Source organism: Uloborus diversus, chromosome 3 (genome assembly GCF_026930045.1).
Source record: "Uloborus diversus isolate 005 chromosome 3, Udiv.v.3.1, whole genome shotgun sequence".
In the NCBI taxonomy this organism is placed as follows: Eukaryota; Metazoa; Arthropoda; class Arachnida; order Araneae; family Uloboridae; genus Uloborus; species Uloborus diversus.
The window spans coordinates 176,238,411-176,264,913 of NC_072733.1; the positions used below are offsets into that span (position 1 = coordinate 176,238,411).

The following is a 26,503-nucleotide window of genomic DNA, read 5'->3' on the forward strand; positions in this document are numbered from 1 at the left end:
GCTGAAGTACACCGGTTGAGAAGCACTGTTCTAGTGTGAGGTTTATGAATTGTCAAAAATAGCAATTTTTTATGGGACTGATAGCTAGAAGATCATTTTTTTTAAATTCCTGTTTCTTTACATTTCTGTGCAAATGTTTGCTAAAATTTTCCAATGCATGATATAATACTTATAATTGTGTATTTTTGTTTCAAAGGAACTTGAAGCTAAATTATTGTGTGGTGGAAAAAATATCCGGGATCACACGAATGAACAGCAACAAATTTTAGAGAAGCAACGTCAAGAATTAGCTGAACAAAAGGTATTTATTGTTGGAGTTTTGCTACCTTTACACCTTTGCCAAAGGCTATAATTGCCAAGACATAGCATATGAGACACCAGTCTAGGAGAGCATGTATATGGACTCTCAGTGAATGTATAGCTTTCTAAAGTCAGACATATGATTTTTTGTATTGTGACGAAATTCCAATTTTTGCAACAATTTCGAAAAGTAAAAGTTTAATATCAACCAACTTTCAGAGATTTTTTTCCTCCCTGAAAAAATGATTGTTATCCAAGCACTATTTTAAAAATACATTTTTGAAAAAATAATAACCTCTTGCAATGAAATACTTATGAAAAATAAATAAAAAGAAAGATTCATTTTTCATGCTAAATTTTGCATTTTTGTTTCTATTCTTCATTACACAAGATAGGTTGATCACCAGAGTTGCAATTTTAATATTTCCTATTCCTATTCAGAGTCACAACTGACTACAACTGTATTTATGTTGAGGACTGCATACTAAGTGCCTTGCCTCCATTATTTTATATACCGATAGATGGCAGCACCATCACCGGATCGAACAGTTAATGAGAATTTAGAACTAGTCCAGGAGCTAATAGCTACCTGGTGCTAGCCCCCCCAGAGGTATCGTTTCACTTGGAGGACATTGGGACCACGAGCATATTTAACGTCGCCCAGTCCCCTTTAATGACGACGGTGGGTCTTCGACCATCGAGGTTCGAACCCAGGAACCTCCGGCCCCGAATCCGACCCTCTACCAACCGGGCTACCACTGCCCAAATTTTATTATTTAATTTATATTTTAACATAAAGGTATCTTTTTTCTGCATGAAGTAAAATGATTTAAATTCATGCAGCAAGTCTTACTGACTTTTTTTTCCAATATTGATTCAAGTCCGATTAAAACCAAAACTTATTTTTTATTCATTGATTTAATTTTTTAAAATTTGATATTTTCTTTATGACAAATACTGTCAAGATAAGTAAAAGTTGACACCAGTAATGCTGCAAGTGATATCAAAAAGAGTTAAGAAATATAGAGAGAAAAGGGGAAAAGCACATGTGAGAATTTTTCCACCCCCTTTTTTATTTCAAAAAATATCTGTTTATCTCATTAGGAAAAGTGGAGAACACTGTACACTATCCCCCCTCCCTCCGAACATTTTTTTAAAAGTAATATGCTCTAAAAGAACTTTAAGATGTATCTTGTAATATAAAATTTCATTCAATTAAAGAACAAAGGAAATGCATCAGTACTTGGGTATAAACTGTCTCAAGTTTTAAACATTTCTACACATCTTTCATGATCAATTTTACAATTAAAAATCATTTTGTAATGTACAAAGCTGTGAATTTTTCCTGTTCTGTTTGTTTTTGTACATTTCAAAACCAAAATACAGAAAAATATCCTTGTAGAATAACAAAAGATATTTGTATTTTCTTTGCTGAGCTATGTTCGCTTGCACTATTTGTAGCATAGATATTTTAATTTGGGTTAAGAACTGTTGTTGTAAGTTTGAAATTTTTTATGCATTTTAAGTGCTTCTCGTTTTGTATTTTTAGACCATCCTTACATCATAATGAAATATGTATGAAGAGGCTTGTATTTCCTTTGCTAAGATAATTTGCTTGCTCTTTCTGGAGCATAATTAAGATCGTAACAGCTGATAATAATATTTGCATTAAGTGTGACTGATCTGCAATATTGTGTTTAGGGGCAGATTTAAAAAAAATATTTCTAGAGATGGCATCAAGGAGTAAAATGAAGTTCTCCCTTCTAATGTCTTTCACAACTAATTACTTATAAAAGGTTTTTTAGGTCATTTTGAATAAATTATTCTATTTAAGAGTACTGAAAAAATATATACAAATTTATTTCATGTGCAATATATTTAAGACATTTAAGCCAAGTAATTACTGAGCCCTACACATTATTAAGTAATGAGAAACATTTATCATAATGATTAGAACACAAGGACTGTGTTTGTAAATATACACCCATAACCTTCTGCTGAGGTTTTATAAGTTTATATTTTTCCCATTATAGGAGTCGGTCAATCCTTATTCCATTGAGAGCAAACTTGGATTGAGCACACTAAGAGCATCATGTTAGTAAGAAAATCACAACCTGTCAAGTTTTATTGAAATATTCAATAACCATTCTTTGTAAATCTGTAAATAAGTGCTATTCTCCAGAGGTGCCAGCTCAAAGGAGATCATCTCTAAATTTAAACTCTCAGAGTGTATGCTGTGGTTGGGGGGGGGGGGGGTAATGTGCAATAAAATAAGACAGCAAAAGAAAGAACTCTTTTTATTTACAAAAAATGTATAATTTTTGACCAGCAGTTTCGAGAATTAATAGCAATTATCGTATTATAGCATCAGCTGAATAATGCTCCCTCCTCCTGAGTGAAAATCCATTGATGGTGAATTCTCAAAATGCCTAGCCTATTCAGCTTTTTTTTACCAACTGTACTTCTTAGTCATGTTTTAATGAGTTAAAGTGAGCACTCTATTGTACATTTTAGCAGGACTGTGAAAGCCTTGCTCTACATAGAATATTGATAAAATTTAATCATAAGGCCAATTGTTTACACACATCTGAAAGTCTACTTATACAGAGATATATAGTTGGAATCCTATGTTAACATGTTATTTATTATTGATTTCTAGAAATAGGTATCTAACTTTACGAGGAAACTAAAAAATCTCTGAATAATCTTGATTTTCCCAAAAATTATTATTAAATTACCAATGCCATTAATGACTTGTAAAATAACAAAAAAATTTCTGTATGTTCATAATGATTGTAATTGTTTTCTGTTGATATAACCAGCAATAAATTTTTGTTGCATAATATAAATAAATATAGAGTTGTTGTAAAAATGATGATGTTGATATTCTTTCAAGAGCTTAGTCAGTCTTCAAATTACTTTAGTTAAAATGCTATTTTTGTCTTATCAATTTCAATTTCAAATGAAATATTTTGGCTTTTAGTGCAGGGAACGAGAAATATTGAAAAAGCTTCATGAGGAAGAAGAAAGCACTATTGAGAAGAAAGGAACATATGACTCCCTGCAGCAAGAAGTGGAAGTCAAAACAAAAAAATTGAAAAAAGTACTTTGATTTTTAATTGAAATTTGTTTACAGATAAAATATTAATGTAAATGGCCTTAATAATCCAATAATTAAAATTTTCAGTTATTTCAACGCTTGCAAGCTCTGAAGGAAGATATCAATGATGAGCAGGAAATCAACTCATTTGAAAGACAGGAAAAAGAAGGGACCATTGAAACATTAACGAGAGATTTAAAACTATCGTAAGTTTTTTTAAAGCTGCATTTTCTATTTGCAGCTAGATCTTCTAAATACAAGGGTTATTCAGAAACTAAGGTCAGTTTACTTATAAAACATGGAACATTACAGATTTTTTCAAAAAACTTTATTTTTTAAATTCCTTACATGTGTTTCTTATTTTTCTACATAGCTTCCAGGTTTGTTTAAACATTTGTCATAACGTTCTACATGCTTCTGTATGCCTAAGTTGTAGATGTCTGCTGCCTATGACAAGAAGGATAACCAGTCTTGAACTGCTTCTTTCACTTCGTCATCTGTTGCACACATGAGCATTTCAATGTTTGTGCAACATTTGATTCGCTTTGACGTTTCAGACCTTAGTTTCCAAATAACCCTCGTAAATGAGAATGTGTTTACTTAAAAAAAAAATTTTTTTTTACTTTGATTCTTGCATGCAATTTCTTTTCTGAAAAAACAATTTCAGTTTATTATGTAACTTTTGCCTATAATCTTTTCAATTGAAAATGCTTTCATTGTTCATCAAACTATCATAAACAATATGCATTTGTATTTCAGTTCAAATTTTAGCTTTTTCATCTGCAAGTTTTTATCCATCTATCAAGTTATTATGAACTTTTTCTGTGCATTGATTTCATAACAAAATTCATTCTGTTTTACATTTTAAATGTCAAGCTAGTCAAATCTGAGGAAGGATATATTTATTTTCATTGTTTTGTTGTATGATAGTCAGGCTTAATTCTAGAATGTTTGACAACATAATATATATCATGTAAGTAACATAAATCAGTGTATGCTGTGTTCCTTGCTAGAATTTGAAATTAATAAATACATAATCAAAATATGTTCAGATGGTTAGTCTTCCATTACAGGCATTTTGATTAGTGTTTTTTTCTTTGTTATATTTTTAATACCGTATTTTCGGGAATAAGCGCAGCATCGTAATATATATTCTCAAAGAAAAAAATTTAATGTATGTGCCGCACTCGGTGTAAGCGCCGCACCTTCCACAAGCGTGTACCCAACATTAAACAACTTAAACGCACAATCAGTAGTAAAGAAAGCTGAATTAAATGTAAATAAAAATATTTTTTTTATTTCTTGTTAGTACTTTTAATTAACGATAGTAAATATCTTTAAATATCTCCATTTTGCACTTTTTGCCTTCGGCATCCCTCAATTGGCCATCACTTTCGACGGCTAATTTAGCCGATTTCCAACATCAAACGCATCTCTCGTCAATGCCAAACTTTCTGGCAGAAAGACAATTTCCAATTGCTTCTGCCTTTATTACCTTAAACTTAAAGGCTGCAGTATAACTTTTAAATAGCTTAGGATCCTTTTCAAAAGTAACTCTGTGAAAAAATTCCGTAAAAAATGATAAGCCAAGGACGCACGAACAACAGCAAAAGATGCAACGCTACGGTGTGAGTGAATAATAAAATTAGAGCTAGGAGACAAGTTTCCAATTAGGCTGCTTGATCGAGCAACCCGATTTTGTGAGGAGGTGCTAAATTCCCTTTACAAAACTAGACATCCACCCCCTTCCTTACTAGTACTTTTGCTGCCTCTTCTCCCTGACCCTTTTGCTCCCACACAATAATGCTCTCGCCCACGTGGATCAGCGTTTCTCTCCTCAGTGAAACACGTGCAATTGCTGACTCACCTTCCCTCTCCCAAGTTGCTTTACTTATAGCCCAAGGCTTTCCTGATCCCTTTTCTTGGACGCGATAAGGCTTGCTCGCCCATGTGGATCAGCATTTCAATCCTCAGTGAAACACGTGCAATCGATGATTCACCTCCCTTTCCCCCTCTTTGCTTTACTTATAGCCCAAGGTTGAATGATTTCGCAAAAGGAAAGGAAATGACGTGGTGCCATCTATTAGCAACATTTTCAAATTTTTTTTTTTAAACTTGAGAACTTTTTTTTAATCTTGAACATAAAAAAGACACTGTATCCGCCGCACCCGTTATATGCGCTGCACCGGCAATTTTTTTACTTTTTTTCTTGTATGTGTCGCGGTCCTTGTTCCCGAAAATACGGTAATTCATTCATTCCTACTTTTATTGTTTGATATCTCTAAACTGAGTTGCATATACCATGTTTTGTGCAAACTGCCACTCTTGATACAATATAATTTCAAATAGATAAGTTCTCAGTATCCAAATTTCTACTCACAATGAGATTTTTTCAGAAAGTTCTTCTGCTATCAAATAAATCATGTACTTCTAGTTAATGTATAGATCTTTAATGCATAGATCTTTATCGACATATTCATAAATTTTATCTTTAACAAGAAAAATCTGCTGTTCTCCCATTTTCCTTTTAGGAAATTACAGGTTTGTATTGTTCTAAGTAATTCATTCAGTTATTTTTGCACTTAGTACTGTTTTGATAGTTTTATCTGTGCAACTCCATGAGTTTTGAGACAGTAAGTAAACAATATTGCCTACATTTATTTTAAATTTATTTACAGTATATTTATTTGACACATTTCATAAACCAAAGTCGAAGCATATTTTGAATAATGTGAAATTAAGTAATTGCAAGCAAATGATATAGTTTACCAGTAAAATTGTATGTACATCTGTCTGAATTTCAATTAATGAAATCAACTTAATCTTTCTTATTTATAGGAATCTAGTCATTGACAATTTTATAAATCCAGAAGATAAAGCTAAATTTTTGGAAAATGTTAAGTATGATGAAGATGAAGATTGCTGGATAATTTACCCATCACAAAATCTGTAAGTTCTCTTTCACAATTTGACTGGTTCAAGACTCTGATAAAATATTGTGTATTATAGCATGCTTCATCTCTAATGACTCATCATGGTGTGACCCTTTCTCTATTAGATTTGTGAATATTTCATTACAAAAGTCCTTTAGAATGATAACTTAACCTCTTTAAAAATTTTGATAACCTGAAATTTCATGTTATACCACAGATATTTGTGACAGCATGTAACAAAAGTTTGGTCAGAGTTATTTTTAAAGAGTTATATATATATATATATATATATATATATATATATATATATATATATCAAGCATACATACAGAACAAAAGTGGAAAATAAAACATTTTGAAGCTTTCATAAAAATTTGGAGGAGCTTCGAAAACCTTTTTACTTCCTTTTACAAAAAGCGAAGTATTGTATTCACGAAAAATTTTCACTCAAAAATCAGCCTTATTTTCCATTTTGCTTGCCCCTGAATGAATATTGATTTTTTTTTCAACTCGACTACATGTGGATACATGCCTAAAAACGTATAGATACCTGAAGAATCCATTTTGACGACTCCCGAGTTAATTACAACGAGTTTTCTCATGACCTCCGTATGTACCTATGTATGTGCGTATGTTTCTCGCATAACTCAAGAAGGGTATGTCCTAGAAAGTTGAAATTTGGTACATAGACTCCAAGTGGGGTCCGGTTGTGCACCTTCTCTTTTGGTTGCATTTGGATGTTCCAAAGGGGGTCTTTTACACCTTTTTGGGGTAAAATCATTGTTAATTTCAATAAACTCAAGCGATGCTATAATTTGGCAAATACTTGGCAGTATATCACAAAGTTTTGGTCGCCAACTTGGCGACGAATTTGGCAGTTTTATTTTTTAAAATCTGGTTTCAATTTGGCCATATTTAGAGAGTTAACCATTGGATCACATTAAAACTGCCAATATTTTGAAAATTTATCTGTATAAAACGTTTTATTTGCTTCGATTGGCTACAGATTTGGAATGAAAGTTTTTAAAGTGTTTTTTTTTTTTTTTTTTTGCTCACTCCGAAGCGCTATTATCTTTAAATTGAAGTAAAAGAAAGTCATGTGATGCACACATCAGCTGTTTTTTTTTTTTTTTTTGAAATACACTATGCTTGTTGACATTATTGTGCTTTACAGGGTTCAACTTTCATACTGTTATTAATAAAATTACATTATGTTGACTTTACATGAAAATTTGTAGAGATTAGTTGCCAGCAGGCAAATTTAGGAGTCCTTTTTTATTTTAAATGTATTTTTTAACTAATAGTTGCCATTTAATTCATGACTTTCACCCTCCATAAAAATTTTAATGTTATCTGAAATCATTATGCTAAAGGAGAATAGTATCGACACATAAAAAATGTTGCAATGCTGTATGCATGTGTACAAGATGTTTGCTCAAAATAGAGAAGAAAAAAAAAGTTACTTCAGAAATCTTTTTCAAACATTCCACCTATACCATAGTGTTTTAAGGTTGCATCATGTGGTTACGAAAAATTAAAGTCCTGAATTAAGTGACTACTAATTAAAAAAAAAAAAACTAAACTAATAGTGTCTTGTCTACTGATCAAGTGCAACTAACTAAATATTTAAATTTTTGTGTATATTTAACATAATGTTATTTTATTTACAATAACAAAATTGACTAACAGAATTTGAGTACATTTTTTAAATAGTTTTTAAAAAAAGCATGAAAATGGAGAAAAATAGATCATTAGTCACAGAAAAACTGGCTATTAATTATTTCTGAGAAATCAAAATTGTAACTTGAAAAATAATTAAAACAATTAAAATTAAAACTGGTGTAGAAATTTTAGCATTAAAAATCATTATTGTTACAATTAATATGCCTCCAATTAATTGGTAATCAGCTAATTATCTTCTGACAATTAAACTATAATCGCTCAAGGGCCAATTTGCTTATTGGTGCTTCCATATTTACAACATTAATTATGGTCTGAAATATTCGGTTAGCACCATAAAAATGTAATGCTCTCGACTCAAGATGTATGTTTACTCAGGAATACAAAGTGTCAGGGAATTACCCAGTAGTCTGTGAAAATCTATTTGTGTCAGACCGTTGAAAATTTCAGCCACAATTTTGCCTACATATCTTCTAATATATATATAGACATGTTCTTGCTTGCAGAATTACCTTACTTCAAACTCATACATTATAACCTCATAGAAAATCTGGTGCCAAGATTGACAAAATGCTCATCAACATCTTGAATCAGAATTATGCTGGACTAAGATTTCAATTAATTACAACTTGCCTTTTTTTTCTATGGTATCAAATAATGGAGACTGTGAGAAAACGTTTTGAAACAGTTATAATTATCAAATTCAACCGGAATGCATATTTATATTTATACAATATAATAACTTCTGAATATTTTTCTTGTTTTTTCTCCTGTTTGAAACTTGTACATTTGTTTCCGATTAGGAGTTACTCTCATTTCAATCCAGCTGAACGACCAACTTCAGCTAACCAATTCAGAAGACCAACAACAAGTTTTGCTGCAAAGATGAATAAATTGTCACCTAATCCCAGATTTAAGGTAATTTTTTTCACCTCTTTTGCAGTGAAATATACTGTGTTAATTTGTGTGCTTATATTTTCATGACTGTACTAAATCCATTACCATGCTCATTGAAAAAGTTACTTCTAATAATATTCCTGAAATTGGACTACACACATGCAGTTGCTCCAAGCAATGGCTATTAGTATGTTCAGTTAGTATCAACTTATAGACACATGTGTTCATATTTGATATGATTGTACTCTTATATCAGTTATAATACCGCTGTGTAAAAAAAAAAAAAACCTTTAAAATGCTTCTGACATAATTCTTGCTGAATCTTATGTTAAATGACCCACTAAATCCAAATATGACCACCATTTGCCTCCATCACCTCCCACTTTTCGGAAATGGTGTCCCTACATTTTTTGTTACATAAAATTCATAGTATTTTTGTTTTCTTGGAGGGGAAGGAAGCAATTGCTTTTACCATGAACATTCGTGGGGGAGGTGCAAGTTCAAAAGCATGAATATTTAGATCATATTAGAGATTCGTGGGGGTGATCAACCCCCCCTCTAAAATATTCTTTAGATCAGCGGTTCCCAACCTTTCCCCCTTGAAAACCGCCGAACCAGATATTTTGAAAGAGTCAAAATAAAGTCAAATATACTGGTTTAAGATTGCAAATGAGCAATTTTCACACTCATGAGGTAGTGAAAAGCCAAGGGATGCAAGTGGCAAAATTAAAATTTGGAGATAACCAGTACAAATGGCAGGTGAGCCTCTCCTCTGTCTTGGGGCAAGATATTGTACTAGTAGCCCTGGTAGGTGCTACTGTACAGCATGATTTAGAAAAAAAAATTCAATGAAAGCCTACCTAGGATCTGATCTTTAACGCATGTTACTTGAAACTTAAAATAGTCCACTTGCATCCTTTTGCTTTTCACTGCCTCATATGAGAAAATGTTTCGTTTTTGCAATCGCAATTTTTGCGTTGCGTTCATTCGCTTGCATTTTTTTTTTTTCGTACTATGTAATTGCCAATGATATTTGGGAGGGGGGGGGGGCTGTTCGCTTTTTTTACAAAGAAAAATTTCCAGGAAAACAAAGGTTAAGAGAGTGCTTTTTGCTTGATCAATCAGAGTCACGTGTTTTTTATTTTATGGTAAAATCCTTGTTTAAGTTAATCTCATTGTAACTGACCAAATAGTTTCTCACATAACTAAGTCTTGCAAGTATATTATTTGAAAATAATTTTACAATGTTAATCACAAAAAATTAGGGCAAAATTAACCAATTTATTTTATTTCATGCCTTCCCCCCCCCCTTAGTATTAATATTTTTGGAGTATTCATTTGTACGCTAAGATTTTAATTTGTTTAAAATTTAAGGAACTCATTTTTTCCACCAAAGGACCCAAATCTATTTCATTAATGCTTCCCTGGGACCCAGGTTACCGATAGTTGAGCTCGAACATTGACTCTGATATAAACATCATGCACATTTCACCCGCATCTTTTTAACACGCTTTTATTAGCTTCACTTGTATGTTTGTAACTCTCCTTTGGACTAAGAGCTATTGGCTTATTACTGTTAGTACATTCCACCACTTTATGAGCGTTCGTAGCCGAGCAATCTAAGGCGCGGGTCTTCCCTGATGTCCACCTCCGGGAATCATTGGGCGTGCGTTCTAATCCCATCTACACCGAAAATAAATTTATAATCTTGCAACTCAATTTTCGCCCACTTTTTGTGCTTGGATTCTTTTAAAATTTGGAATGCAACCTCAGACCTGATGACAGTGCAATATTCTATAATCAAATTAATTTATTAAAGATAAGTTAATAGTTTATTCTAATTAACACGCTTTTATTAGCTTAACTTGTATGTTTGTGGGTATGTTTGTGGGTCCAACTTTCCTTTGGACAAATAACCAGTGGCTTATTAGAATTACTTGCAACATACAAATCAGAGCTGTGGAGTGTAACAATGTATGCACATGAATTTACCAGAAAGCATTCAAAATGTCTGATGCAAATAATGCTGTAGAATACTAAAATACATTCCATTATAATTAAAAAACTAAAAAAAAAACACGCTTTTGTAGCAAAATAAACTAAAAAGTAAAAAATAAAATAATAGTTTAAAAACCTAAAAAAACATGCTTTAGTAGCAAAATGAATTAAAAAGTTAAAAATAATCTTTTGGTGACAAGTAAATAAAGTAACTAACCAAACACTTAATTTTACTGTTATAGAAAAAAAGCGTGGGGTCTTCTTATCAGTTGTCTTATATTTCTTCCACTTGTTATCCATGCAAAAATGTAAATAGGCAGCCCCCCACGCTTTTTTTCCTATTACAGTAAAATTTAGTGTTTGGTCAATTACTTTATATACTTGTCATCCAAAGATTATTTTCGACTTTTTAGTTCATTTTGCTGCTAAAATGTGTTGTTTTTAGTTTTTTAAACTATTATTTTATTTTATTGTCTAACAAACCTGTGTGTGTGTGTGTGTGTGTGTGTGTTTTTTTTTTTTTACTTTGTATTTATGATTTTACTTTTGAGCCAAATTTAATAAATTTGTTTATTTATAAAAGTTTAATTACTAAATAGTGTATATGCAAATTCTACTGTAATTATGAACTCAATCTCTTACCCAATTGCAATCCTCTTTCTAAAATATAGCATTGATTTATGGTCATTATAAAGTCAAAAATAATAAAAGATGCATGTGAATTGTCACAATGTTATATCAGAGTAATTCCACCTCAACTGACTTAAATTTTTAAAACTGTCCCTGCTCGATCATCCCCCAATGGGATGAAATTTTATAGAGGAGTAGAGATGTCTTTGAAACTAACCTATGCAAATTTTCAGCTTCTGAGATCGAAATTCTGAGGATCTGGGATCTCCAAAATGGCGGATCAGCTTTTAGAGGAGAACTGCCATGTTGTGGTCAAGGTTACGGAAAAATTTATTAAAGTACATTTGGCTGTTGATTCGTTCTAGTATTTATGTGAGTTTGAGCTCATAAGATTTTCAGTAGCACTCATATAAACTCTAGAAAAAACTCTTTTACATTGAAATCATCATTTTTGAGATCGCTTAATTGAGTAAGATGATTAGATCTCATGTTTTCTGACAGTCTAAAACTACACTATGTAGAGCATAATTACAACTCTTGCTCAAGGTTATTGACTCAGGCCTTATAGAGTAATTGACCAAAAACGTTGATTCTTGTTGTTTGAAATTATCAACTTTGAGACCCTGTAATTAAAAAAGTTGATCAGTTACCATGGGTTTCTAACCTGAAATTTAAACTACACCACTTGGACTATAACTAGGATTATGTCTCAAAGTTGTTGACCCGTCACGATCAAAGTTATTGACCTCTAAACTTGGCTATTTTATAAAAATCATCGACTTTGAGACCGTTTAACTACTAAAGCCATGAGAAACAAAAGCCATTTTATATTTTTCTTAGTACTATACTGTGGTGAGTAAATAATCATATACTTATTTCCAAGGGTTACTCACGGCCTTAGCAGACATCCGGACCCAAACAAGGCAAAAAAAGTTTAAAAAATTGCATTTTCAATTGACTTTTGCCCTCAAAGCCATGAGTGAGTCACCAAAATATTTATCCTAGAATGTACCTAGTATCAAGAAGTATCCTTATTTAAAAGAATTGGATTGGTTCACTCATTGCTTTTGAAGCAAAGCAATCATATATTTTTCTCACGACCCTAAACTTTGACCTTCACTCAAGGCCCAACAAGTCAAATTAGAGAGGAAAGAAGCTTCACTTTTTCTTATCATAATACAAGAAAAATATCCTGCAAGTTTCAGGAAAATTAAAGGTGTCAACTATCAGGCCCCCATTCATGTTGTCCAGCTTTTTAAAAAAATGACTCTTAAACTTATTATACAATTAGTCATCAATAGAATGAATTATTTTTTTAATTTACAGAACCTAACTCCTGTTTTAACACTACTATTAGGTCTCAATTTACACGGTATTTCCGTGGAAGGTAACCCCCACATAAAACAAGGGTCTACTGTATATATAATAGTAAATGCTATTTTATCAGTTTATGTTACATCAATTTGCATTTCTGAACCTTACTGCATGGACTGTAACGAATGTAAACTTTCGGATTCATCATTGTCACAAAATTTTCCATTCTGACATATATTTTTTTTTAAATCCAATGGGATGAAAGCAACTTGTTATTGGTTCAGTTTTAACCTCTCCAAACGTACTTTACGCACCTGATTGCATGCAAAACATGTACTGTTTTGAACAATTTGCAACTAGTTCAAGATTTTTTTGTCTTATTTCTTAAATGCTTTAAATCTAGCAATCTAAAGAAATGTAAAGACCTTATTTCTTCATCCATATGCTGATATTTCAACATTGTTTTTGCTAACAAGAAGATGGTATCTATATTGTTTACAAATGTGTATGAAATTAAGTTGCATTGATCCAAAAGAAAACAACATGCCCCTTTTCTCCAGCAAACATTTTATCCAAAATCACAAGCCAATCTGACATAATACTGTTTCACTGGTTGTCATTCATCCAGGTTCTGTAATTTGCATACCAGCCAACTGGTAAATGCTTTAAATTTAGATCTTTAAAGCACTGGATGGAGTCTGGCTGCATTTCGGATGACAACAGGTTTCAATTTCATGCCATCCATGTTGCTCTGAAAAAAATTGTTAAATGTCTTTAGAGAATTTCTCACCAGAGAGCAGAGCTATCTGTCCTTTAAAATTGAGTCTTATCCTGCCGAACTCTATAAAACATTTTGGTTTCATCAACTTTATAAATTTATCGAACTTTCCAATGCTTAATTATATTATTCTGGAAATCTATTTTTTTATTCCTGAATTCAATTGTCTGCAAAAAAGGAAAGATCTATGTAATTGGCTTCTAAAAAAGTAGCTATATTTGTATTTGAGGGTGTTCCTACAAGAGAGGTTTCTAATACATTAGGCTCAATGCCTTACTGTGGGGAATTAAAAAATATCCACATAAGAGGGGTGCTCATTACTAGGGGTTTTACTGTATATACTTTTGAGGATGCTCCGCCCCATTGTTTTTCAATGCATCAAAAAGGGATAAATAATGGAGGCTGTACATCCTCAGAAATATAAATATATATATTAATGCTACTGTATAAGCATACTAAAGTTCATTTTTAATCTTAATGATATCTGTGAATGTAAATTGAATAATACAGGAAGTTATTTCTTTACCAAAGATTTGCAATATGACTCTGACTATGCAACATGCAATGATTCCAAAAGATGTTTTTACAGATTAAAATCGTTTTCGAACATAGGAGTCATAGAAATGAGTCTGATACTCTGCTTCTACACTGAAACATAATTGAAAAAGTTGTAATGCCTACCCCTAGAAAAAAATATTAGTTTTGATGATTTAAAAATATTTTAGGGGGAATACTCCTTCCTAGTCTCTTAATTTGCTCCAAATATTCATGCTTTTAAACTTTGCCCCCTCTTTAGCTCCTCAGGAGAATGTTAATAATTTATATAATGCTTCCTTCCTCTCCAAACAAATATATTGGCTATGGCTACAAAACTATCAAAAACTAAAGAAAAATTGGGGGGTTCTGTTTCCGAAATGGGACGTGATGGGAGGAATGGTGGTTATATTTCAATTTAGGGAGTCATTTTGCATAAGAATCAGCAAAAATTGTGTCAAAAGTATTTAAGGGTTTTTTTTTTTTGCCTTGCAGTGTGACCTGTTTTAAATATATAATAAATCTTGGGTCATTCCATAAAATTTTAAATGAGTGGAAAAAAAATTGGTAGCCGTATAATTTTCTATTTGTTTAACGTTACTTAATAAAGTAGCTAATTTGTGTAAAAAATAACTTTATTTTTTGGAATTAAGTAATGATTCTTCAAAAACTGCAAGTTAGCCTCCATTTTGACAAAACTCAATAGTTCCCTAAATACCATATCTTTTTTAAAACCCTTTCCAATCCCAGTTATTAGTTTTTTTTTGAAATAGTTTGAAAAAACATCATGAGTGGGTAAATAAAGAATAAATACCTTTGTGCTGAAAAATTAAAATGTCAGTAATCCAACGTTATTAAGCACAAAACTTGCAAATGATTGCAGACACGTGTTTCGGTGTTACAAGGAACACCTTTTTCAATGCAAAGAAGTGTGAGCTTTTGGATGAAAAGTCATCCGAGAAAAGCAACACGGTGGAACAGGAGGTAGTATAAATATCAAAAAATAGAAATTAAACAAAACAAAAAAGATAAAATGACACATGGAGACAAAATTTATTATATAATTCCATCAGGAAAAAACCGTTAAGTAATAAATTTTAAAAGAAAACCCATAAACAATGCAAAAAGTCCAAAAATGAAACCACTCTGAATAAATTAGCAATAAATTTACCAGCGGGAAAAACTATGTATGGAAGCAATGTATCAAATGGAGAAATGCAGAAAAAACAGAGTGAAGGATAAACATATTGGAATTAGTTAATCACAAAACGAAATAAGAAAGCAAAAAATGAAAAAATAAAACTAAGAAATGTACGACGTTTACATAAAAATAATAGAAAATCTAAACCAATTTTAACAAAGGAGTCCACACAGAAGAAAAATAGGGAATTGCAGTAAGATCGTTAACTAAATTAGAACGGTTCCTCAGGATGTGAAAAGATTCCCAAAAATCAAGATCCAACGAATTGGGGCATTTTTGGATAATTTGATAAGAGCTAAAATCAAAAGAGTGATTCGATTCCCAACAGTGTTGAGCAATACTGGATTTATTCAGCTGTTGTTTTCTCACATAGCTTTGATGTTCTTTTAACCGAAATTTCAAAGAACGGCGGGTCTGTCCGATGTATCCGAGTCCGCAATTGCAAACAATTTTATAGATCCCACAGCAATTAAGAGGGTGAATAGAATCTTTAAGAGAAGAGAAAGAAAGTTTATTAATAGGAGAAAATACCACTTGGAATTGGAATCGCTTCAGAATCTTAGCAACCTGAAAACTGATACCAGGGAAGAAAGGCAGAACAACTAAATTCTTAGTGTTAAAAGTTCTATTAAGAACAACATTTTGAGATTTTTTGCAAAGTTTTTTATAAATGGAATCAACTAAGGTGGGCGGATAGTCTCTATCAAAAATACTATTTATAAAAATACTAATTTACTAATACTGTTCGGCGTACTGTAAAGAATTTAACTTCTAATTCAGATATTGTTGTTACTAAAGCTGACAAGGGTGGTCAAATTGTTGTTCTTGACAAATCATCTTATGTTGACAAAACTAATGATTTGATTTCTTCTGGTCCATACTTAGAGATTTCTAAAGATCCTAGTGAAAATGAGTTAAAGACTATTTCTTCGGCTGTCAAGTCTGTTCAGTCTATTCCAATAAATGTTAAACGCTCTGTTATTCCTTCTATTGCTAATTGCGCTAGATTTTATGCTTTACCCAAGGTACATAAAGCTGGCATTCCTTTCAGACCGATTGTTTCCAATATTGGTACGGCTTCTTATAAACTTGCAAAATATTTAGTCTCTGTGTTTTCTCCTCTTATGAGTAATAATGTATTCACTGTAAAAAACTCTATCGAGTTTGTCAAAAAAATTCAGAATTGCGTTCCAAATAATTCTTTTATGGTTTTTTTTGATGTGAACTCATTATTTACGAACGTTCCGGTCGAGGGTTCATTGTTATGCCTTCAGAGTAGACTGTCTGAATTTCATTTTACCTCTAAGGAAATTGAGGATTTAGTTTTCCTTACTCATACTTGTCTAAGGCAAAGTTCCTTTGTTTTTAATGGTAAATTTTATACTATGTTGGATGGTTTGGCAATGGGAAACCCACTTAGCCCCATCCTTAGTGATATTTACATGCATTACTTTGAGGTCAAGTTGTTTCAGAAACTACAGTTTCAATTCTATGTTCGCTATGTTGATGACTGTTTTGTTCTTATGAACCACGGTCAACTAAGCATTGATGATACTTTATCCATTTTAAATTCCATTGATCCTCATATTCAATTCTCTTGTGAAAAAGAACAGAATAATTGCCTTCCATTTCTGGATGTTCTCGTTTCTCGAACTGAGTCCGGTTTTGAAACTACGGTTTATCGTAAACCTTTTGCTGTTTCCTTACCCCCACATAGATTATCGTCTCACCCTCCTAATCAAAAATATTCAGCTTTCAACACATATGTTTATCGTGCAATGAATATTTGTTCTTCACCTGAGCTTCTTAATGCGGAACTTAACTATATAAGAGCTGTGGCTGTTGATAGAGACTATCCGCCCACCTTAGTTGATTCCATTTATAAAAAACTTTGCAAAAAATCTCAAAATGTTGTTCTTAATAGAACTTTTAACACTAAGAATTTAGTTGTTCTGCCTTTCTTCCCTGGTATCAGTTTTCAGGTTGCTAAGATTCTGAAGCGATTCCAATTCCAAGTGGTATTTTCTCCTATTAATAAACTTTCTTTCTCTTCTCTTAAAGATTCTATTCACCCTCTTAATTGCTGTGGGATCTATAAAATTGTTTGCAATTGCGGACTCGGATACATCGGACAGACCCGCCGTTCTTTGAAATTTCGGTTAAAAGAACATCAAAGCTATGTGAGAAAACAACAGCTGAATAAATCCAGTATTGCTCAACACTGTTGGGAATCGAATCACTCTTTTGATTTTAGCTCTTATCAAATTATCCAAAAATGCCCCAATTCGTTGGATCTTGATTTTTGGGAATCTTTTCACATCCTGAGGAACCGTTCTAATTTAGTTAACGATCTTACTGCAATTCCCTATTTTTCTTCTGTGTGGACTCCTTTGTTAAAATTGGTTTAGATTTTCTATTATTTTTATGTAAACGTCGTACATTTCTTACTTTTATTTTTTCATTTTTTGCTTTCTTATTTCGTTTTGTGATTAACTAATTCCAATATGTTTATCCTTCACTCTGTTTTTTCTGCATTTCTCCATTTGATACATTGCTTCCATACATAGTTTTTCCCGCTGGTAAATTTATTGCTAATTTATTCAGAGTGGTTTCATTTTTGGACTTTTTGCATTGTTTATGGGTTTTCTTTTAAAATTTATTACTTAACGGTTTTTTCCTGATGGAATTATATAATAAATTTTGTCTCCATGTGTCATTTTATCTTTTTTGTTTTGTTTAATTTCTATTTTTTGATATTTATACTACCTCCTGTTCCACCGTGTTGCTTTTCTCGGATGACTTTTCATCCAAAAGCTCACACTTCTTTGCATTGAAAAAGGTGTTCCTTGTAACACCGAAACACGTGTCTGCAATCATTTGCAAGTTTTGTGCTTAATAACGTTGGATTACTGACATTTTAATCATGAGTGGGTTTAATATATCATGTAGACATTGATTTTACAGTCAAATATATATATAGGGGAGTGTGTTGTACCTTGGGACACTTTTCATAGTTTAATTTTTAATGCCAATTATTTGAATCAATTTTAACATCTAAAAGTAACATTAAAATACCCCAACATATTTCTATTTTTTTAAAATTTGGAAAATTTAAAAATAAAATATTGCCAGCTATTTAAAATAAGAGTCCAAGCTGTCCCAAGGTACAAGAAGGTGTTGTAAGTTGAGACACATCCTGTTGTACTGTAGGAATGTCTTCATGGTTCAGGAAACAGTCATATACTTAAACCAATTTTGCACCAAAAAACAAAAAAAAAATTTTTTTTTTCATGGTAATGAATTAAATCCTGAAAAATGAATAATTAATTATGAATTGTTATCTACCATTAAATCTGTTTAAAAGACTACATCCAATTAGAACATTTTTCCTTGTTCCTAAACATATCTTAATTATTAAGAACCATGCATATGTTGTACCTTGGAACGTGTCCTAAGGTACAATATGTTTGGCTGTCCAGAGGTACAATCACCACATGGTTTTAAAAAGAACCAAAATGGTGGTCACACTAGATGCACTGTCATTGTTTTCTCATAACCAAAATATTTAAAGTACTTCTCTTTTATAACAAAATAAAATTCAGTTGATAGTTTAACAAATACAAAGACAGATAATGAAATAAAAATGAAGAAAATATTTACTTTGGAGTCATGAAACTTTCTTTCTCTCACAGAATCATCAATTTTAGTCATTTGATGCTGATTTTTACTATAGCACCATTTAGTGGTGAAGGTTACTATTAGAAATTACAAAAACATGGCTGCTAAAAATATATTCTTAAAAATTAGCATTGTCCCAAGGTACAACTCTCTTTTATATACCGTATTTTCCTGCATATAATCTGCGGATTATCTGCTAAGGAAGGCAAAGTTTATGAGGTGTGGATTATACGCAGCTGCAGATATCTGATTTTTTCCCCCTTAACACCAATGCACTGAACCTCAATATTTTTACAGTAGGATTCACTGCTTGATCAAGACCGTACGCCGACTGATTGTTGTTTATTTTACGAAGAATGCTTGTTCTTCCTCGCTGCCTGCCTGTATGTTGGTTGAGTAAAAATGACAACAACGTGTATAAAGTACAAATAAAGTAATAAAATAGAGTTAAAAACTCAGCAATTTAACTTTATACACGTATGGTATGTTTTCCGTCGGTTGCGAAACTTCCTCATATCATTAATGAGCCTCCTTTAAATTAACGCTTTTGAGATTTTATACCCTTCACAGAGATCGCACCAGAAACAGCAAAAGCCATCTAGTCCATCCTAATTAAACTTTTTCTTTTTGGAAAACATTATGTTATCCGACTTTTTATCCATGACAATGTTTGGCATGCTTAACCCTAGGTTGGTCTCTTGTGAACTTTTTTAAAAGTTGATCATGACATTAGTTTCACATCATTAAACTTATTGTCTTTTTTTGTAAAACATGTTGAACAGTTGGAGAACGGCATCATAACTTGAATTCCTATCTAATATCTCTTGATGTTTGTGTTTTTGAGGAAGCTCGTCTTATCATATGTTTTACACCTACAGAAACTGAAGACTTCCTACCTGTTCATCTTTGTGGTCCTTATTGGCCGGGATTTTTGAGAAAGCTCAAAATGACCGTTCTTTATCTATTCAGATTTGTTGTTATTTTACAACTAATAAGTTAAGTTTTTCAAGCAAACACTTTCCTTTTCTCAAACTCTGTAATTTTAGTACCTAACGACATGACTGAAAATAGAATGTGACTCGCCCAATTGCTTACGAAGTATTTTTATCGTTATACAGTGCATTATGCAGAACAAAAGAAGTGCAAATTTTGCTTTTTGACCACACAAATCTGCTTGTCCTTATTGGAAATCAAATGGTTCCGGCCAGGCTACAAAGTGGACAAACATGAACACAAGGACATGTGGCTGGTCTTAAAGTTTTCTCCTCTATGTCCTAGATGCATTTTGAATCAAGCCACTCCTGCCCATATTTTTCCCTGCATCAGCTGTGATAAGAGCTAGCTATACTCTAACCATTCTGCTATTTTATAGGGACTGAAAATGCACAGGTTTATGGACTTAGATGTTTTATCTGCCAAGTGGGATTAGAAACAACACTTGTGCTTATAACTTTTTACATATAACATGGATCCCTCATTTCAAACTTCATTCTATGAATATGAAATTCCTATGTTTTTCCAATAGGAGTAAGTTTCCTTTACCGATACTTTCCAGTCATAAAATTTTCACAACTTTCGGACTTAATGGAGCCAAGATTTGGGGATTTTTCTTTCACCATTATTATTTTGTCTACCACTGTATGCACAGCATGCATAAAAAAACATGAATGAACTTAATGTTTATTAAAAAAAGAGCTGGTTGTATGTCATCAAGTCAGTATTGATGTTGTCGGTTTGATCCTCCTTTGCAACTTCTAAAAGCTCTTCTTATAGTGAGCTTTGAATTGTGTGAGTTTAATAAATTTACTTTTGAGAAAAAGCTTTGAAACCAATGGCAAATGCTTTCTGTGGCCTAAGCTTGTTTATTAGTCCTCCCAAATGCAGTTCAATGCATGTTATCTGCAATCTCAGGATTTTGGATTTTAAAAGAGGGGAAGATTATATCTGTTTTCAATGCTACAACTACGTAAAATCAAAGTTCATCGATGTAAAACAAAATAGATTTAAAATCTTAAATTGTGAAACCGTGTATAATCAAAGCTGTGTTAAATAAACCTGCCTGAAACATGGGTCGACTGTATACTCTAATTGTTCATTACTACATTTGTTTGTTTAGTAATATGTTTTTATGTTTTATGTTTCTTCCACTAGTCTGAAAATATAGCAGTTGCTGACTTTGCAATGCCCAGAACGCGTACAATTGATCATTATGAACCAGATATAGATCCTTATGCTAGAGAAGCTGTTAGTAACCTACTCTCTACTGCAGTGTTTCATGTGTAAGTAAATATAATTTTGTTCTTTTTGTAATGATAAAAATCATTATTTTTATGCACCAAACATGCACAACATTATTTCAAAATCATTTAGTTTTTGTTTAAAATACAATGTCTTCATTTATTAATTCAGTTCTTTTATTTTGTTAATTTTTCTGGTCATTTTTTCCTTTACTTTTATCTCTTGATGACTTTTACCAAAGAATGAATTTCCTCTTCAATTTTGATAAATGTAGGCAACATTGCTTCAAAAAAGAATTTAGTACAGTCTGTTCCCGTACATCTGTTGATATGCCAGAAAAGCAAGGATGATGAGTATGCTAGGAATTCTCTTATTTTCTGACTTGTCAGATAAAATGTGGTTTAGTAGCATGTCAGGTTCAGGTCAGGGGTCAATGAAAAGACTCAAAAATTAAGTTTCTTAGCTAGGAAAGTATTCAATAGATTCTTGAGCAATTTGAAAAAAAACATTTTATATACCATGTATGTATGCTATAGCTTTCACTAGCTAACAATTGGAGTAAGAGGAGAAAAAAAAACACCTGTTTATCTTTCCATGAACAAAAAAAAAAAAGACTCATATGTATTCAGTTTTTTTTTTTTCTTGTATAAACTACATTACAGTTGTTTCATTCATTGCTAGCAGTACCAAGTCATATTTAAGAAAGTTATTTTTTGAAAATTGAAACAAATTGACGCATTTGTTCTGCATGATACACTGCATCATTCAAATTAGAAACTGGACAAATTTAATGAACTAAAGAACATAGAACCCCCATACAAATAGGGTAAGAGCGGTATTTATTCAATAGTTTTTTTTTTTTTTTTTTTTTTCTGCTGGTTAAATGCCTTAAATAATTTTTTTAGTGGTAAGTTATATATTAGCTACTTGTATATATCAGTTTACGAGTAAATGGTTTTTAGGTGCAAATGGGCTTTAAATTCGGGAATACATAGACTTGTTTGTTGCAAGTTCTTTCTAGAGTTATATTCACACTTTTTAAAGGTTTTCCTTCCTGGGAGGGGGACATGTGTGCCATTTGAGAGGGTCAGGACGGAAATTGCCCTCCCCCCCCTCCTCTACCTTCGGAAAATTTCTGTTTTTCTATAAATTTTTGATCAAAAACAGATCAATCAAATCAAAATTTCAAAGTCAGTATTTATTTTAATATGAATACACCCCTAATCAGAAATTTCTTTCAGTAGATTTAACTTTAATCTATGTAAATCAACTTTTTTTTTATTTTGTTTTCTTAGTGTTCTCAATAGCTGAGTAATAGTGGTGCTTGATAGCTGAGTTATTTATATGAATAGATTTCTTACTTTTCCTTGTATGCTATGAAATATAACTCGCCAATGTTTATTGTTTTCTGTTTATATTGCAGTCAAACTGTGGATACTAGCACTGATCCAAATTCAGACTGTCCCTTTAGTCCAGACAGTCTCCAGGGGAAAAATTGGAGAAGGTTTGTATGCACTTGTGTTCCTTATCCAATAGTTTGTTAGTGTGTTTTACTTGCCCCTCATATGTACAGGGGTCTGACAAAAATATGGAAACACATTTTTAAATGGTTGCTTGCAAAGAAATGTTCTTTCTTGTAAAATGTGTTGATAGAGCTAAATTTTTGCCAAATAACACCATCTGTACTGTGTTGTAAATACTCTACACAGGTTCGTCATTGACAGACTTAATTTCTTGAATGTGGAATTAAATCAAATCTCAGCTTACAGACTTCAAACATGGTTAAGTTAGAGTTTGTCTGATGGTTTCTTTTGTAAGCAAGATATCCAATGTGCTTAGGGTTTTAAGAGCTACTGCATCAAAAGTTAATCTTGTATAGTTACGAAGCAAAAAGTTATCATCCACTATCACAGCATGGACAAAATTGTATGTTAAATAATGGTGACAGATCATCATTAAAGATGATTATGGCAAAACAATTTCGACCAGAAAAATTTCTGTTGAAGTGAATGTCATGTTCACAGACTTTGTGAGCACACAAAAGAAGTTAGACGGGATCATCGTAAACATCAAATTTGGTAATGCTTTTAACATAAAAAGATGGTGTTTAGGTCAGCAAGAATAGGCTTTTAAGCAAGGAAATACAGTGACTTGGTCAGATAAGTCTTGTTCCTCACTGTATCTCACTCCTGTCTGGTTTTACACCAGATAAAGTCATTCCAGACTAATTGCTTGTTGTCATGAGTGAATCATTATGGGGATTTTATAATGGTTTTTCCAGTCATATAGTGATTTTCTGTGGGCTCCATCATTACTCTGCTAGGACACATTAATGCTATGAATTGTATGAGTCAACATTTGAGAGAAATGTAGGACATTGCTGTTTGTCACCATCATAATTTTCTGAACTTTCTGCTAAATTGCCGGAAGAACTGAAATTCCATTATCAAGTATAGAATAACTATTTATCCATTTTCAGAAGATCCTGTTTTAAATAAAAGGTTCCTATATCAATTAATTATGCAGCATTAGTTATTAATACAGCATGTAAACATATTTTCTCTTTGGGTGTGGTAAGTTGTTTGCATAGTTTTGTCCAGCCCTTGTGTATAGCTTGTACTACAACTATATTTCCCAATTTTAAGCTCTTATAGAAAATTGAAAAAGGGTCCAACTTTGTGTCAGATTTTTTGAGGCCTATTGGGAACATAAAGATTTATCCTATAATGTTAAAATTTTAATGGGAATTTATTGATACTTAAAGGCAACTTTTGAAACGCAGGCACTATGAAACTCAAAAATTCATGTCTTTCAATCTACTCTAATGTGATAATACACACATTGTGTAGCATTTCGAATTAGAGAGATAAAGGGCTTCAATGTGTTCAAATTTTAAACTTACATTGAGGGACCTAAACAACAATTTTTAACCCTATTCCATTAGTTGTTGGTGAGAAAAAGTTCACCCTGTATTTTACTCCACCATTATGCATAACAAATAAGAGGTTTTTTTTTTTATTTAAGTGGAAAATAACAAGTCTAGCAATATTTAGAAAATGAAATATATGTATTGTAGTACTAAAAAACCATTTTCCTATATGTTAGTTTTTTTTCTTGTGAAAGATAATGAAAAAAATTGTAATCGTCTTTTTTAATTGTTGCTAACTTCTAGCATTTTTATTATTAGGACTCGAACATCAACTCCACATTCAAGGCAAGTCAAAGCAAAGACAGATGTCGAAAAATATCCTGTTCCTCGTGGATTGGTTCCAAAATAATTGGAAACTTAAAAAAGTGTAATTCATATTAACTGTGATATATTTATTTTACACTTTTATTTTACTTCTATAATGTTAATAACTTTATACATTATGTTTTGGTTTTTGATTGATGTTCATTTTATAATTTATTGTACTTTTACACTCAGGTATTCACGTTATATATTTTTACATGCAAGGTAATTTTTAAATGAATGTCCTAGTAAAATGATAAAGGCTTTGGTGAACTTGAAGCATAAATATGGCAAAACACATATTTGGACTATGTTTATTAGGTATAAAAACCAACCATAAGTACAGTTCTGTGACATTACAAACAATGAGAATTGTGGTTGTATTTCTTTTGTTATTTATTACGTGTGATGCCCTTTTTGACTGTTTCAATTATAAGTGCCCATATGTGTAATTTTAGGGGAAAGGAGCTGAAAAAATGTTTATGTTTTAAGGCTTTAACTTAATGAAAACTTTTTTACTTTCTTCTTTTTACATAAAAATAATAACAGAAAGATTGGTTATGAGATTTTCAGTTTTTCTATTTAGATGAGCTTTACAATTTTTGATGATTCATATTTTGTTTTCCTTAGATTGTAGGAGGAAATATGTTATTTGAAAAATTCTTATAATTTGAAAAACAAATTCAGGGCAGATTAAGTTTACTAAAATATTTAAGTAAATATTTTGTTCAATTAAAAAAAAATGGCAGTTCTAATATCTAGTAGCCTCAACCCCACTTTGCTTCTCATTATGGGCACCCATGGTCTCGGTAAAATGCTACTTATTTATGACTATGTGGTATTTCCTTTGTATATATGTTAAACTTCTTTTTTGCTTTTTGCTTTGATAAACCCATTGTTCTTCATGCATATTGCTTATTTTATTTGTTTATATTTGGATGTTGCTTGTGTCTCATATGTGCAATTGTATAAATTCATGACTGCCCTATGTTTATTATCACTTTGCTATGCTTATATATTATGTTTAATTGCTTCATTAATGTGTTTGTACATTGTGTTAATATTTTTTTTCTTTTCAGTGCAATGCTATGTTTTTGTTTCCTTTGTAGATATGTTAAACTTCTTTTTTGCTTTTTGCTTTGATAAACCCATTGTTCTTCATGCATATTGCTTATTTTATTTGTTTATATTTGGATGTTGCTTGCATCTCATATGTGCAATTGTATAAATTCATGACTGCCTTATGTTTACTATCACTTTGCTATGCTTATATATTATGTTTAATTGCTTCATTAATGTGTTTGTACACTGTGTTAATATTTTTTTATTTTTAGTGCAATGCTATGTTTTTGTTTCGTTTTGAAACAAGTTTTCTTTGTAAGGTTTGATTTTTAAAATACTTTGTTGTATTATTTTAGTTATTGATACATTGAGCTATAGTTATTTATGTTGCAAATTCGAAGTCACGTTTCCTCCAAAAGTTTCCAGTCACTGTCTACTTTCCACTTAAGCTGAGATTTGAGTTATATTACTGCTATGTTTGCTCTTTGTTACTTTAGCATCCTAATATTGTATACTTTATTAATAATATTGAATTGCCAATATATCCTTGTATGTAAAATATTTTAAATTCATGATTGTTCTTTCAATCATGACTATTTCATTTTCTGTTGCTGTTTTTAAATTTGACTAATTATCTTTGCATATGTCATTTATTCTTCTGGTCTTTTTAAATATTATTTGCTTTTGCATTGCATTGATATTTTGGTATATATATATATGTTTTTTTTTTCCACATTTAATTTTTAGCTATTATTTGCTAAAAAATATATGCTTATGCTGTTACCTGGGTCTGAACTTCATTGCCTACTGTGTTATGAATGTATATAAGTTTTAAAAATTCGTCTGTTTGATTTCTAGTTTAATATCTTTCATGTAGCAGAATTTGTTTCATCTTCATCCTCTTATTATGTTTGCTCATTGATGTTTT

The 26,503-nt window shown here is 31.6% G+C and overlaps 1 protein-coding gene across 1 annotated transcript in view; it reads left to right on the forward strand.

Annotated features, from left to right (window-relative positions):
• LOC129219061 (kinesin-like protein KIF3B) overlaps positions 1 to 24,559 on the forward strand; it is a 29,227-nt gene extending 4,668 nt beyond the window's left edge. The window contains exons 2-9 of the mRNA XM_054853381.1: positions 197 to 301; positions 3,284 to 3,403; positions 3,488 to 3,606; positions 6,239 to 6,349; positions 8,817 to 8,931; positions 21,195 to 21,322; positions 22,705 to 22,785; positions 24,469 to 24,559. Coding sequence (XP_054709356.1) covers positions 197 to 301; positions 3,284 to 3,403; positions 3,488 to 3,606; positions 6,239 to 6,349; positions 8,817 to 8,931; positions 21,195 to 21,322; positions 22,705 to 22,785; positions 24,469 to 24,559 — 870 coding nt within the window. The remainder of the gene's footprint in view (positions 1 to 196; positions 302 to 3,283; positions 3,404 to 3,487; positions 3,607 to 6,238; positions 6,350 to 8,816; positions 8,932 to 21,194; positions 21,323 to 22,704; positions 22,786 to 24,468) is intronic.
• The last annotated feature ends 1,944 nt before the right edge of the window (positions 24,560 to 26,503 follow it).